A 16,035-nucleotide genomic window follows, 5' to 3' on the forward strand; every position below is an offset into this window, starting at 1 on the left:
AAGATTGAACAACATCAGCCTTCACACTTCACACCTATTAAATAACTTTTAATTTCTTTATTCACTTCAAGAATGAAGCTAATTTTGAAATTTAAGTACAATCATTTATATAATTTATTATGAAAATTGTAAATCTATTATCCGAAAGTAATTATTCCAAAAATCAATTCTCTCATAATTAATTATGCAACCATAAGTTCAAACTAAGCCTACATAAGAAGGTCTAGTTAATAAATAATACGCATAGATCAGCACGAACACACAATTATGTGTGTGTGTGTGTATATATGATGTTATATGGCAGAATTACTGTCCAAGCACATCCCAACAAGAGCTGAACAAATCAAACATTTGATTAATACATGGGTAGAATTTTGTTGATGCTCAAAAGTGTCAAAAGTAATATGCAGCGTTGGAAATGCAACAAGAGATGAGTAAAATCTCATAGTTGAGCTTCCCCACAGTTTATTAATAATACAAAAGCAAAAGCTCTGGACATCAAAAGATTGAGTCAACTTCTGAAGAAGCAGCAGCAGCAGTGTACTTAAGAATGGCTTCAAGTCTTGAATCCTTATTTCTGGTTTGAAATACCTATAATATAACTCCAGTTTTGGGAAAATTGAGAAGCCAACAGTCTGCAACAAATCGTTTGGGTTAGTTACGGATTGGCAGAATTTACTTGATACATAATATTGTGAAAACAGGAGGAAATGAGTGAAGTCTGAAAGCTAATTCGATCAACTTTATGCATCCTCAGACTTGTCCGTTCACACCATCTGTATATTTATTTGTCTAATAGTCCAGAATTTAACCATAAATATGTGGTGCAGCTATTGTGGATTAGTAAACATAGTAAAAAATTGGCCATAGCTTTCCATTTTTTTTACAAGGACATTCAAGTGGCAAAGAGAGCGTTGCTTTATCATTCAATGAATTAATTCCTAATACCTTGTCTAGAGAAAATAACAAGCAGTAATTTCACATTCAAATTCCCAAAACTGAAGTTAAAGCCAATATTGTATGGAGTATTACCATATAGCTGTCCAGCACGCTCGAGTTGTCCACCGTATTCGTCAAGTACCTGCAGTAATTCACCAAAATAAGAACTTTGTTCAGTATTCATCCAAGAAACAATAACTACTTGTTCTTGGGAAGAACTGATAATAAAGGTCTCACTAGAAGACTAACAGGTTCAACTCCCATAACATTATATATGTGGTGTGTTAAAATTATATCAACTTTAGAACCATTAACTCCATCATTAGACTAATAAGGTAGCACTTAGCAAAAATGAGATAAAAAATAAACTGCCTGTACTCACTTGTGTTTCAGAGGAAACTGGAGCTTCACGATTACCAGATCACCTGCATAGTTTGCACCCCGTTTGATGTACTTGCAGCTGCCACAAGAAGCTTGACAACATACACAGTAGCTAAAGCACTTAATTCACAGACATTCTATAGAATTCTGAAGAGTTCATTATCCATCTTAAACTCACTCACTCACTTGCTCAACAGGGCAGAACTCATCATTGTCAGATTATTCTCAAAATTCAATCCAGAATGCTCTCAATTTAGATAAGTTCTTTATAGGAGCTTCCTTCACCAATGATAAAGCAATTCCAGTTCGCAACGGAATTGTTGCAGTCACATGAGTTGTGATACATCTACCCAGAAACATACCAAATACTATGGGATCACCACAACATATTCGTCCATTTATTTTCCTCAGGGCTTTCTGACAAAGAATACCTTCTGTTGAATGGAAAGATAGTGCAAAATCCAAAGACAACTTACATGCAGGTGTGGAAGATCTTAATACAAAATTGTAGAATGCAGTAATATGCAGGGTCTTCATGGATCCTCTTTATCATCTTCGGATATTATATGTACGAACTGTAACCGTCATCCAGATGGTTACCACATATATAAGAGAGTCTTGCCAACTTTCGATGCAGAAACTGTTCACAAGAAACAAATTTACATCAATTGATTTTTGCATTTTGTATATTGCAGATCATGGTTTATAATGACCCACTATACTCAATATTCAATTCAACCTCAGAGGAGACTTCAAGAAGCATATCCAGATCTCAAAATTTGCCAAAGAAAAGGTTTTAGTTTGGAAACTTCATTTGCTCGGCCATCCTCAAGTAGTGCGCGCATTTAAATGAACATGATTCATCGCTGTAGAAAACAAAAGGATGTAAACATGTAGAAATCCAGATTTCTCTTCATTCCGAAATCATTACTATGAACCAGCAGAAACAATGAGAATATAAGGAAATCAAATTTGCAAGAGATGCCTAAAAGGCTGTCACTCTTTGCCAGATGCATCTTATGTTCGCATTGTTTCACTGACTATGTCGAGCTAGTCATGTTTGATACATATGTTCATTAAAGTTTAAATTAAAATTAAAAGTACGATCGCCTCCAGTGTCACAATTGTGTTGAAGTCCATCAATACTGCAAAAGCACAGATTTCTTTGCTCCGCATCATTACCCCATCTATTATAAGAGAATGTTATACTTCCAGGTTTTAGCATCTCGTTTACATTCCTATCTGATAGTTCAAGGAAAAATTTGCTTACTTGGAACGACCAGAAGAAACCAAGCTTTGAATTCAGGTTCTCCTCAAAACCTTCAAGCAAGATTTCCTCCTCCAATTACAACATTGTGTTCTCTGGCGCAAATTTCTGAATCATATTATGAAGAGTAAGATTATTTTCTCTCGTCCGCCATAAATCAAGCAACAATGTCAATGTAGAATAATCAGGGGACAACCCTCTGTCAACCATTTCCTCATGAAATGTTGCGGCCTCACCAAATTCACCCTTCGCAAGAAATCCTCGAACAATAACATTGTAGATAAGACTATTTGGTAAGCAGCTTTTGAGTTTCATGTTCATAAGAATATTTTTAGCTTCCACTAGTAGACCTTCTTGACAATACCCCTTTATCATTGCACCGTATGTTACAACATCAGGTTGCAATCCTTTAGACGGGAGGGAGCTGAAAAGAGCTCGTGCATTATCAAGTTTTCCAGCTTTGCACAATCCATCAATTGCGATATTGTAGTAATTTATGTGAAGATCTAATCCCTTTTTCTCCAGTTCATCTAAAAACAAGAGTGCTCGTTGGACATGACCATTCCTACATAGACCATCCAACATATTACAGTAAGTAAAAAAATTAGGTTTTTGGCCCACAACTTGCATCTCATCAAATAGCTCTAGTGCAGCATAACATCTGCAGTCACAGAACAGCCCCTGTAATATGGTGTTATAAGTAGTCACATCTGCCGCCAACCCTTTTTGTGCCATCTCGCGGAAGAGATGCAAGGCATAATCAATTTTCATCCCCTTGCAATACCCATTTATTAAGATGTTATAGCTGAAAATATCAGGAACAATGCTCTTACCAGCCATAGACTCAAAAACCTTCCTTGCATCATCGAATCGGCTTTGCAAACAGTATCCATCCATCAATGAATTGTAAGTGATTATATCAGGAACCACATTATTCTGTATCATGATGCGAGCTACATCCTCTGCGTCATCCACCAACCCTTCCTTACATAAGGCATCAATCACGATATTGAATGTGATCAAATCAGGATAAACTTTGCAACCCAACATCTCCTTCATTAGGATTTTAGCCTCTTGCAGTCGACTCAGACTGCATAAGCCATGAAGTAATGAGGTGTAAGTTACAACATCCGGGACGATGCCCTTTTCAAGCATTTCATAGAAAAGTTTCACAGCAGGATCTATCAACCTGTCCTTGCATAAGCCATTAATAAGTGTACTGTATATATAGGTGTCGGGCATACAACTCCCTCTTTCCATAACTCTGAACAGCTCAAATGCCCTGGCAGTATTGCCCGCTTTGCAAAGTCCATCTATCACAGTCCCATACACAACAACATTTAGTTCACACAATTCTTCACTTACTATCTTTTTAAACAATTCTTGTGCCTCATCAACCCGATTTCCTCGAAACAAACCCTTCAACAAGGGGCTGAAGGTAGTTGCACTGGGTACATAACCAAGCTTAAAAAACCAACCCAAAAGTGAAAATCCATAATCGACCCGATTGGAAATGCAATAACTGTTAACGGCGATACTCATGGTATACTCACTAACTGGAATCCCTAAAATGCGGATTTCTTTGAAAAGGGAAAGGGCGGTGGAACATTCTCTTAGCTTGACAATATGCGAAAGCAGCTTATTAAATTCGCGCACACAGGGCCGTGGGTTCATTTTGACCATTTTTTTATACACACTCAAAGCATCATTCAACCCATTAATAGTGCCAACATCAAGCTTGAATTTCTCCCCCAAAGTGCACTTTGATACTGATTTTGTAGAGAAATACCGATGTACTAAGCAAAACAGAAGCGGGGTTTGATGAAAATGGGTAGTACTTAATTTAATGTAGATCTTCTGAGAAAATAGCAGATGACCCGGAACAACTTTCCTCATCCTCCGCAGCAACCCAACATCCAATAACTGCAACACATGCGTTCTCGATTGTGTTAAAGTTCAGTCCAAACAAACATGGCATTGCTGTAGAAACTTGATTTCGCCACCTAATCAGAAAGAAAAGTGCAGTAGTTCTACTTTCATGGTAACACGCACTACCTAGTGAACTTAAAGGGCTTTAGCTTTGCAAACTGTGTGAAATCACACTACATTATTAATATTCAGAAAATTTAGCATATACAACTTAAAAACACTAAATCCCTCCACTTCAATAGCATCAATTCATGAACTTCATCGAAGCTACGGAAAATTGTCAGCAACGAAACGCAAGCATCCATTATCAATCATGAAATATCCTTACTCATCACAAGATTCAACGACTTATATTGCACCTAAATTTTAATTCAGCAACACAAGTTATGGGTCTTTGGCAGAAAGAAGGGAGAAAAAAGACAGAAAACAGGTCATGAGAAGAAGTAAAGATAAAAGAAGGAAGGAGAAAAAGATAAGGAGGATGGAGAAGGTAATACTCGGAGGGTGGAAGCGGTGTAGCCGCCGAGGTGTAGGTGGTGCGCCCTGCCCAGGAGAACTTCGCCGTTTGCTGTTCGTTTTTCTTATGCTCTTGACTCGTTTTTTGACGTACTGTTTTTCTTTAGGCCAAAACTTAAAAATAATTGCATTTTTCAAAAGGAGATTGTGAATTTTAAATTTGTAATTTCATATTAATTATACAAATTACAGGTTGCAGCTAAATTTTAATATTCACCTAATTTTTATAATTAAGAAATAATTAAAAATCGTTTTTTATAAGTATAATAAGTAATTAATAAAAAATAATTATAATGTGAAATTAAAAAAATTGCAAAAATATGATTTTGATGAAATTTAATTACAGATATAATTATTAAGAAAATATGAAACCAAATAAAAGAAAAGGGGTTAAATACATTTTGCACATCTGAATTATACATAAAGTGTACTTACATTTCTGAACTATAAAACGTAACAAAATAACCTCTCATGATATATATTAATTCTTTTATAACGAAAATGCCCTTACTATTTACGTCTTTAGAAAATCTCTATTATAATCATTCTTCTAATTATAATTTGAATTATTATAAATTTTTTATTTAATATAAATACTACTCAAAATTTATAATTTTTATACTGAGCATAGAATCTATATAAACTTCATGAATTTATAATTCTTATATTTTTTACACAATTGGTGAAAAATTTATATAATTTTTGTCTGTGTTGTTATATATATTTTTAAAAGTTAATCAATACAAATTTAAAATATTACATCAAACATATATATACTACAAAATATGCAAATCTATAATATAATTAATATATAATATTCTACTTTTTTTTAAGTAATGATGTGATATATTTTTATTATATCGATATATAATTGAATAAAAAATTATAAGTTATATAACATACTTTTTTTATAATACTATATGCATTATGTAATGACCCATATTTACATGTACTTTTTAATATAATTTATTTACTTTATAAAATATATTTGTATATATTGAGCTTATAAATACTTTTTGTATTTCACAATTAATAAAAAATTACAAATATATTATTTTTAAAATAAAATGTGAGTAAAATTTTAAATCATTAAAAATAACTTGGGGTAGATATTTTAATAAAGTTTATTTTGGAAAGTACAATAGAAAAAAAAAAAGGGTAAATGAAAAAGGCATGTTTATCTTATTAATGTCAAATTATTTTATCATAAGTGCTTTTATTACCTTTCATACTTTAAAAGTATAAATAAGATGAAATACATAGTTTAAATTTGAAAAAGAAAATATATTCCTAAAACTGAAAATATTTTGTTAATCAATCTAAATACATTTTTTATTATATATTAGTGTGTGTGACACATTTAATTGGGTGTGTGTAATTAAATAAAAAATAAAATTTAATTTTTATTTTTTGAATATAGTTTAATTGAAGGAATTAAAAGTATGAAAAATTAAAATTAGTAGAAGTTGAGAAGAGAAACAATTACTATAATTTAAGACATAAAAAATCTTACTGATATGCACTTAAATTGGGTGGATTTTCCATTCCGACCCATTTGCTTTGTACTACTTTTGATCTATTTATTTTGGACAACTTTCCTGTTTCCTTCTTTTGTCTTTAATTGTTGCAGCTTATTTATTTATTTTTAAAAACAATGACAGCCTTCCATCTTCTTCTCCTTCTTTTTCTCATAGCTGCTGCCACATTCGACACCTCCCCCTTCTCCTCCTCTAGATTTACCCACTAACAACGCCACTTTCCCTCCAACTCCCCCCCCACCTCATCTTGTGCTGTGAAGAAGGTGAGAGATGGCTTATGCTGCACTTGTTTCACTCTTGCAAACATTGGAGGAGTCCCCTCAACCTATGCAACAGATCCCGTCTCATCTTCTTGAGAAAGTTGGTCGTTTGTTAAGGATTCTTGATGATCCTTCCCGGAAAAATATCTTATCCATTAGGGATTTGGAAGGCAAAATCAGAGATGCATCATTTGAAGCACAAGATATCATAGAATCCCATATTACAGCTGATCAACTAGAGCTCTCCGAATCTGTAAGTAGTGGAGTTGGCAGTTGTTTCTGTGACATCATTTCGGCTCTGCAGAACATGTTTCCTGTCATCCATCTACGTGAAACATCCACGGATTTTATGGATCAAGGTATGAATCTGGAAGTCAGAGGCTTAGAGAGGGTGATAGATGAACTTGATCTAATACTGGAAGCACTGTCTAAGATCAAGGATGGGAAAGAAGAAGCTCCGGAAGCAGGGAATTCGCGAGCTGCTGGTTCGTCAAGATTTGTTGCTAGTAACGAGAGCGGGCTGGTGGGACTTGACGAAGATTTGATGCACCTTAGAGATCGGCTAACTGGATTTTCATCTAACCTCGACATCATCTCGATAGTCGGGATGGGTGGTATTGGCAAGACGACTCTTGCAAGAAATCTTTACAATGATCGGCTTATTGAGGAGCGGTTCGACACCCGTGCTTGGGTAGTTGTATCGCAGGACTACAGTGTGCAGGAGCTGTTGATGGTTCTCGTGAATTCCACGAGACGAGACGGCGGTGAAGTGGATAAGAAGATTGTTGAGGAATTAAAGGTTAGTTTGCACAAAAATTTGAAGGGTAGGAGGTACCTCATCGTGATGGATGATGTTTGGGATACCAAAGCTTGGGATGAGGTCAAAAGATTCTTTCCAGATGATAATAATAGCAGTAGGATAATTTTGACTACTCGCCAATCAGAAGTGGCTATGTATGCCAACCCCAGAAGCGATATTCATCGCATGAATCTTCTTAGTGTAGAACCAAGTTGGGATCTACTGCGCAAGACGGTATTTGGACAAGAAGATTGCCCTTATGCAATGAAGAAAATTGGACGGAAGATTGCAAAAAATTGCAGAGGGCTTCCACTTGCAATTATCGTGATTGGTGGCCTACTTTCAAGAGACATCACGGAAGAAAATTGGAAGCGCATTGCGCAAGACGTAAAGTCATCAATAGCTAAAAATGATGGTGATCAGTTTATGGAAATTCTATCTTTAAGTTACGATTTCTTGCCCCGTCATCTGAAAGCATGCTTTCTTTATATGGGAGTATTCCCTGAAGATTATGAGATCTTTGTCTCCCAACTCATCAAGCAATGGGTTGCAGAGGGATTCATAAGACCACTACACGATGAAAGCCTGGAAGGGCTGGCAAAGGATTATCTGAGTGATCTTATCAACAGAAGTCTCATTGAGGTACGTAGGAGAAAGCACAATGGTGAAGTTAAAACCTTTATCATCCATGATATGTTGAGGGAGTTGTGTCTGAAAAAAGCTCAAGATGAGAAATTTCTTCAGATAGTGAACTCCTATAGTCATGTTTTTACCCAAGGCGGAAACAATCATCGCAGAGTAAGTATTCATTCTGATAGTTTGCTTCCCCTTAACGTTTTTCATGACTCGTATCTCCGTTCTCTTGTTTATTTTTGTGATCTTCACTCCAGTAATCGCCTAGTGTTCTTTATATTGAGTTTTAGAATGCTCAAGGTATTGGATGCACTCACTATAAAATTCAATGAATTTCCACTTGGGATACTGGAGTTAGTCCATTTAAGATACCTTGCATTTTGCCATACAGGCAAACTGTGGTTGCCTGCATCAATATTCAAATTTTGGAATCTTCAAACTTTAGTTGTTTATCGAAGGGGTTTTGGCATATTAGGTCCGTACAATTTATATCTACCATTGAACATTTGGACAATGCCACAACTAAGGCATCTTGTGTTTGACAAAGGCTTCTTGCCTTCCCCTTTTCTTGCAAAGGCCATACTCAAAGATTCAGTTGTTCTGGAGAACCTGCAAACACTCTCAGAAGTAAAAAACTTTAGATGTTCCAAGGAGGTCTTGGAAATCATGCCAAATCTGAAAAAGTTAGGAATTCTATACGTCCACGACAGTAGCACCGAATGGTCAACCTATGAGTTCAACAATTTCGTCCACCTACACAAACTCGAGACGTTAAAGTGCCTCTTCAGTGCCAAGGATGATCTAGTTAGAAAACCTCTGCCTTTAAATCTAGCTTTCCCTCTAGATCTCAAAAAGCTGACTCTCAGTGGTTGCAGACTTTCTTGGGAGAAAATGACTGTAATTGGTTCGTTACCTAATCTTCAAGTGCTAAAACTGAGAGATTATGCCTTTGAGGGATCTGTGTGGGAACCAAATGAAGGGGAATTCACCAAGTTAAAGTATCTGCTCATTGATAGAAACAAGTTAGAGCGTTGGTGTGCCGATTATACACATTTTCCGCAACTTCAACACTTATGTCTGTGTCATTGCTTCGAGTTGGAGGCGATCCCTACTGAAGTTGGAGATATTGGAACTCTTGAAATGCTTGAGTTGTTCAGATGTCGCTCATCTGTCGTGGCCTCAGCAATGCTAATACAAGAGGAACAACGAAACTTGGGGAACGAAGGCCTTATAGTTCGTGTGAATTCCTACCGTGATTATGTCGACTCCCTCGAGGGTACCTCTCTGCGAAAGCGAGTGAAAGCTAGAGGCTGATGAGTTGGGACAAAGAATGTGAAGAACAACCCGGGTTCAATCCTGCAATGTGAGGCAAGTTTCTTGTATGTGGTGTTTTGGATGGTGGATGTTCTTAGATTTCCATCATGTGGTTATGTGATTTGATGAGAGGTGGAAGTTAGAAAAATAGTTTAGCCCTATCATAATTTAAATATTAAATTCGTTAAAATTCAAAAAAAAAAAAAGAGAGAGAGAGAAGAGAAGCTTGATCATAACAATTTTAATTTTTTCACTAATTATATATATTTAGTGATGATAATTTTTATTTTATCTCAATAATGAATTTTATTATTTCAAATAGGGGTTATTATTTTGTAGAAATAGTTTGTTATTAATAAAAATAAATAATAAAAGTAGTGCATAAAGTTGTCATTATAGACAATTAGATTCGTATATTATGACGAACTAGTGATAATAAATAATCTATGTCATTATATTTTATTGCTATTAAGTTGTCAATATAGATGTATCACAAATTATTTATAGTGATAACTTTATACACAATCCTTTCCAGTTTCCACTAATAACTTTATAATGACAAAATCAAAATCGTTATAACTTAATATATTTTTTTATTGACAACTTTAAACTTATCACTCATAGTTTGTCACTAATATTATATCGAATTAAATTCATCTTTGGTCCCGTAACTTAAGTCATTTGACGTTTTTATCCTTTTATCAAGTAGCATCTTGGTCATGTATCTTTTAATTTTCACAATTTTAATCCTTTTGTTCGCTGGAGTATGCCTCCACCAGCGAGAAGGCTGAACCTTTTAATACAATTAGTGACTCATGTATAGCTATTTATTTTACATAAGGGATAACTTGCTCATTTTCAATATTAACAAAGAAAAAATTACATTAAAGCCAATAAATTTCTCCCCCAAATTTGCCACTTAACAAGCCATGTTTAGTTATTCTCGGCAGTTTTCTGATGATGGGATTAATTTTGCATTAGAAACAGAACCTCTTAAGACTAAATTTGACTATTTTAAAATAAGTAGGACCACATTTTTTGACATCTCCCTAAACTGAGACTAGAAAACCATTTTCCCCTAATTATGTGTTTTTAAAGTTACAGTGTTACTTTCAACTGTTGCATTAACAACTTACATTAATATACAGTGATTAATTTAATAGGATCAGTTGAATTAAAACTTGATTTGAATGTAATAAAATATACATCTTATCCCGCCATTTGCGGTTTGATTTGGGTCAAACGATTAACTGGGAATCCATCACTCCATCTGTCAGCAGTTGTCCCATTTTATGGGCTAAGTATATTAGCTTTTTTTATTTACATTAACAGTCAACCCACACGCCATGTGTAATAAAAAAAAATTATGATAAAAATGTAAGAGTAAATAACATGAATATATCTCGAGCTTAGGCCAAATTATACAAATATATATATATATTGCAAAATTACAGTTACACCCTCAGAAGTTATAGTTGTAATTACAACTACACTTCCTATTTAAATACTAAACTTACACAAACACCCCCTGAAAAGTTTACACTACTAGACTAACACCCCTCAGCGGGTGTAGCTGTAATTTTACAAAAAATAGGGGGTGTTTGTGTAAATTGACCTAATATCAAGGAATGTCAATGTAATTTATCAAAAATATTAATATACATTAATCAATGTGTTTAATATATTTTGGTCAATTTTAATGCATATATAGCATCAAGTGAAATGACACAAATATAGTATGAGTTGAGGTAAAAGAAAGAAGTTTGTGAGAAGAAGAAATACCGGTAAGATGAGAGAGAAATAGTTATAATTATGGGTTTATTAAATATATAAAAATTTGTGTGGAAGAAAAATATGGAGTAGTGGATAGAAAGAAAAAAATGAATTAAGAGGTAAATTACAATTCCAACCCAATTTTGTTTTGAGAGAAAGAAATGCATGAATGGGTAAATTTGAGTATTCAAAAATTAGTATGATAAATAGAATATTTTTTTTTATAATAGTATAGATAAAAATTAATGTGGCACGCTGTCTTTATATGTATACAGTAAATAATCTTCAATGCTTCAAAATGTATTATAAATAATAATAAAATATATAAATCAAAATATCATATTTTAAATATTAAAAAAAAAAGCAAAGAAAATCAACTTGAAGATATTATCAACACAATAAAAAAATTGGTATATCAGTAAAAAGTGTCTTTTCTTTTTTTTATATTAGTATAGATAAATAAAATATATTAATGATTTAGATCATAATGTTATAAATGAAAAGAGTTGACCTCCCATACTATTTTGTTTTTCTTTTCAAACCACGCGCAATTCACACACACTCAATAAGTTTCAAACAAATCGATCAACTACAGATTTTTATTTTTCTTGTGGTTTTCAAATATCTCAGTTAATACATTTGAATATCTGCCACTTGGACTAATTGCATTAGATAACTTGAGGAATGCCGCACAAATTAAGCTGCAATAACAACGAGATTTTTAAATTTTTTGAATGTTTGTACGTCTATTTTTATAATAATTTATTTGTTTTTTATTTGGGTTGGACGTATATGTATTAATAATATATTGAATTAATTTTTGAATTTGAATGTCTTGAATCATATAATGAATTCATATATAGTATAAAAAAAAAAGAGTTAAACAGACAGCAACTTGCTTAGTAATAAATTCCATTCCTAATAATGATTTATAATGTTCAATCCATTCTTGTGCACAGTTTTCCTAAGATGTCCGAATTGCCAGCTTTGTGTTTATTAAGATTATCCAAACTTAGTACTATCTCTTACATTTATTGCTGAACATAACTTGACGATCTCCTGTTGCTGCCAACAGGCTTCAACAACTTATAGTGTGCTTATTGTTTCTGTGTGTGTGTGGTGAAGGAGGTGAGAAGATGGCTTATGCTGCACTTGTTTCATTCTTGCAAACGCTGGAGGAATCCCCTCAACCTATGCAAAAAATCCCATCTAATCTTCTTGAGAAGGTTCGTTATTTGCTAGGGATTCTTGAAGATTCTGTATGGAAAAACAGGTTATCCAATGGGGATTTGGAAGGGAAAATCAGGAACGCATCATTTGAAGCACAAGATATCATAGAATCCCATGTATTAACTCAATCAGAGCTCTCCAAATCTCTAAGTTGTGGAGTTGGTAGCTGTTTCTGGGAGATCATTTCGGCTCTTCAAGATATGTTTCCTGCCATCCATCTATGTGATACGTCGATGAACATGGATAAACACAAAGGCTTACGGAAGGTGAAAGAAAAATTTGCTTCCATATTGACAGCACTGTCTAAGATCAAGGATGGGAAAGAAGAAGCCCCGGGTGCAAGGAATTCGTGGGCTGTCGGTTCATCAAGATTTATTGCCAGTAACAAGAACGCACCGGTGGGACTTGACCAAGACTTGTTGCACCTTAAAGATCGGTTAGCTGGATGATCGTCTAACCTGGACATCATCTCGATAGTCGGGATGGGTGGTATTGGCAAGACGACTCTCTCAAGAAATTTGTATAATGATCGGCTTATTGAGGATCGTTTTGATACTCGTGCCTGGGTTGTTGTATCCCAGGACTACCACGTGGAAGATGTGTTTATGGTTCTCGTAAATTCCACGGGAAAGGATGGTAGTGAAGTGCATGAGAAGAGCGCTGAAGAATTAGCTGATCGTCTGTACAAAAATTTGAAGGGTAGGAGGTACCTCATCGTGATGGATGATGTTTGGGACACCAAAGCCTGGGATGATGTCAAGAGGTTCTTTCCAGATGATAATAATAGCAGCAGGGTCATTTTAACTACTCGTGAGTCGGAAGTGGCTGTATATGCCAACCCTGGAAGCTCTATTCATCACATGAGCCTTCTTAGCCCAGAAGCAAGTTGGGATCTATTGCGTGAGACGGTATTTGGACAAGAGGATGGCCCTTATGAATTGGAGAAAATTGGACGTGAGATTGCAGAAAATTGCAGAGGGCTTCCACTTGCAATTGTTGTGATCGGTGGCCTCCTCTCTAGAGACATCAAGGGAGAAAACTGGGAGCACATTGCGCAAGACGTTTATTCAGCCATGGCTAGAAATGATGGCGATCAGTTTATGGAGATACTATCTTTAAGTTATAATTCCTTGTCCCATCATCTGAAACCATGTTTTCTTTATATGGGAGTATTCCCCGAAGATTATGAGATATTCGTCTCCCAACTCATCAAGCAATGGGTTGCAGAGGGATTCATAAAACCTAGAACCCCTAAAAGTCTCGAAGAGTTGGCAGAGGATTATTTGAGTGATCTTATCAACAGAAGTCTTGTTGAGGTTCGTAGGAGAAAGCATAATGGTGAAATTAAAACCTTAATCATCCATGATATGTTGAGGGAATTGTGTTTGAGAAAAGCTCGGGATGAGAAATTTCTTCAGATAATGAAATCACAGAGTCATGGTTTTCCACAAGATAGAAAGAATCAGCGGCGTGTGAGTATTCACTCTGATCGTTTGCTTCCCCTGAACGTTGTTCATGACTCGTATCTCCGTTCTCTTGTTTATTTTTGTGATCTTCATTCCAGTAATCACTTAGTGTCCTTTATTGTGAGTTTTAGACTGCTCAAGGTATTGAATGCACTTACAATAAGGTTCAGTGAGTTTCCATTTGGAATACTGGAGTTAGTTCATTTAGAATTCCTTGCATTTTGCTATACAAATAAGCTATGGTTGCCTGCATCCATACGCAAACTCCGGAATCTTCAAACTTTAGTTGTTTATCTAAGGGATGTCAGCATGTTCCACCCAGACGACACTTTATATCTACCATCGAGCATATGGGAGATGCCAAAACTGAGGCATCTTATGTTCGAAAGAGGCTTCTTGCGTTCCTCTTCTTTTGAAGAAATCAAAGGGGTTCTGGAGAATCTTCAAACACTTTCAGATGTAACCAACTTGAAATGCACCAAGGAAGTCTTGGAAACCATGCCGAATCTAAAGAAGTTGGGAATTTCATACGTCCACGACACTCTCACCGAATGGTCATCCTATGAGTTCAACAACTTCATCTACCTACACAAACTTGAAACGTTGAAGTGCGTCTTCGTTACCAGGGATGCTTCAGCTAGGCAACCTTTGCCTTTAAATCTCGCTTTCCCTCCAAATCTCAAGAAGCTGACTCTCAGTGGTTGCAGAATTTCTTGGGAGAAAATGATTGTTGTTGGTTCGTTACCCAATCTTGAAGTGCTAAAACTGAGAGATAATGCCTTTGAGGGATCGGTGTGAAAACCAAATGAAGGGGAATTCACTAAATTAAAGTATCTGCTCATTGAGTCAAACCGGTTAGAGCATTGGTGTGCTGATCCTACACATTTTCCACAACTTCAACACTTGTGTCTCAATTTTTGCTCTTGGTTAAAAGCAATCCCTCAAGGAATTGGAGATGTTGCAAGTCTTGAAATGATTGAGTTGTTTGAATGTAGCTCATCTGCTGTGGCCTCAGCAATGCTGATACAAGAGGAACAACAAAGCTTGGGGAACGAAGGCCTTAGAGTTCGTATCAATTCCTATGATGATTATTTCAAGGCTCGTCGCAACACCTCTCTAGGGAAGGTAATCGCTTCAAGTGATTTAAGGACAAATTATCATGTGTTTTCTTAAAATTTATCATAATTATAAATAATTAATCGTTGTTCGAAAAATTACAAAATTGCACAGAATTAATAGACGACTAACAAATACCCTCTACATTGAGTTGTCATGAGAGGGTATTTGTTAGACGGCCGTTAATTTTAGAGGATATTTGTAATTTTTTAAGTAAGAAATAAGTAAATATAATTATATCAAATTTTAAGAAAACCCAACGTAATTTATCCTTGATTTAGTTCCAATTATGATCAGTAGCATTTCACATTTTTCCTTTTGTGTGTGCTGCAGGTAAGAACCTGAACGTGTAGATGCAGTGGCAATTGGTCTGCACAAATATTTATTCGATTGGCATGTAAAATGTTGTACGTATCTCGGTTGCATGAGGCGTAGATAGTACTCTTGTGGACTCTGAAAAGCAAAGTTTAATTTCTTTTGTATATATTTTGTTAATATTATATTTAAATTGTTTGTTCTCATTGTTAATGATCGTCTAACAATTAGTTTAATCTGTTAGATTTTCATTTATTTTTTGTGGTGAAATGATCAAAATATCCATATGGATTAAAAATTATAATTTTATTTATTTTTTAAAAATTTTCTTACTTTTTATTATTTTTTTATAATTTTTAAAATTTTCCATCCACTATATCTGGTTTTTATAAGTTTTTAATTTTTTTTAAAAAATAAAAAAATATTATAAGGGCAAATTTTTTGCTATCTTAAGTGTCTTTTTAATTTTTATTGCAAAGGAATGGACAGCCAACCAATACTCAGTTTTGTTAAAGAATATCATGCCAAGTTTAAATTTTGGGTCATATGTATCAACATT

The 16,035-nt window shown here is 34.8% G+C and overlaps 2 protein-coding genes and 1 pseudogene across 6 annotated transcripts; 2 read left to right on the plus strand and 1 right to left on the minus strand.

The window, feature by feature from the left end:
* Positions 1-250: 250 nt before the first annotated feature.
* On the minus strand, positions 251-5,133 carry LOC105168846 (uncharacterized). Of its 3 annotated transcripts, none has more exons than XM_011089008.3 (6): positions 5,014-5,133; positions 2,591-4,510; positions 2,060-2,186; positions 1,322-1,960; positions 1,033-1,081; positions 251-635 (listed from the first exon to the last, which is right to left on the minus strand). In XM_011089008.3, exon 2 carries the CDS (start codon positions 4,481-4,483, stop codon positions 2,666-2,668), a length of 1,818 nt encoding a protein of 605 aa, XP_011087310.1. In that variant the 5' UTR covers positions 4,484-4,510; positions 5,014-5,133; the 3' UTR covers positions 251-635; positions 1,033-1,081; positions 1,322-1,960; positions 2,060-2,186; positions 2,591-2,665. The 3 variants fall into 3 exon arrangements, with proteins under 3 accessions (XP_011087310.1, XP_088739135.1, XP_011087311.1); XM_088883009.1 differs by having other exon boundaries at positions 2,591-4,590; positions 5,014-5,121; XM_011089009.3 differs by lacking the exon at positions 2,060-2,186.
* A 1,524-nt stretch (positions 5,134-6,657) lies between these two features.
* Positions 6,658-9,867, plus strand: LOC105168844 (putative disease resistance protein At1g50180). 2 transcript variants are annotated; one of them, XM_011089007.3, is made up of 2 exons: positions 6,658-8,427; positions 8,654-8,845. In XM_011089007.3, exons 1-2 carry the CDS (start codon positions 6,841-6,843, stop codon positions 8,705-8,707), a joined length of 1,641 nt encoding a protein of 546 aa, XP_011087309.1. In that variant the 5' UTR covers positions 6,658-6,840; the 3' UTR covers positions 8,708-8,845. The 2 variants fall into 2 exon arrangements, with proteins under 2 accessions (XP_011087309.1, XP_011087308.1); XM_011089006.3 differs by having other exon boundaries at positions 6,659-8,427; positions 8,839-9,867.
* Positions 9,868-12,352: 2,485 nt separating this feature from the next.
* Positions 12,353-15,669, plus strand: LOC105169388 (putative late blight resistance protein homolog R1A-3; annotated as a pseudogene). The gene is made up of 2 exons (XR_016066874.1): positions 12,353-15,170; positions 15,495-15,669. The product of XR_016066874.1 is annotated as a putative late blight resistance protein homolog R1A-3 (transcript).
* Positions 15,670-16,035: the final 366 nt, after the last annotated feature.

The sequence above is a fragment of the Sesamum indicum genome, linkage group LG8 (assembly GCF_026168435.1).
Source record: "Sesamum indicum cultivar Baizhima isolate 11 linkage group LG8, ASM2616843v1, whole genome shotgun sequence".
Lineage (NCBI taxonomy): Eukaryota > Viridiplantae > Streptophyta > Magnoliopsida > Lamiales > Pedaliaceae > Sesamum > Sesamum indicum.

Coding starts and splice junctions, on each gene's coding strand:
- LOC105168846 (XM_011089009.3), bottom strand. CDS start 4,483: ATGAGGAAAGTTGTTCCGGGTCATCTGCTATTTTCTCAGAAGATCTAC.
- LOC105168844 (XM_011089006.3), top strand. CDS start 6,841: ATGGCTTATGCTGCACTTGTTTCACTCTTGCAAACATTGGAGGAGTCC. Junction 8,428..8,838: donor GCGGAAACAATCATCGCAGA/GTAAGTATTCAT, acceptor TTTCTTGCAAAG/GCCATACTCAAAGATTCAGT.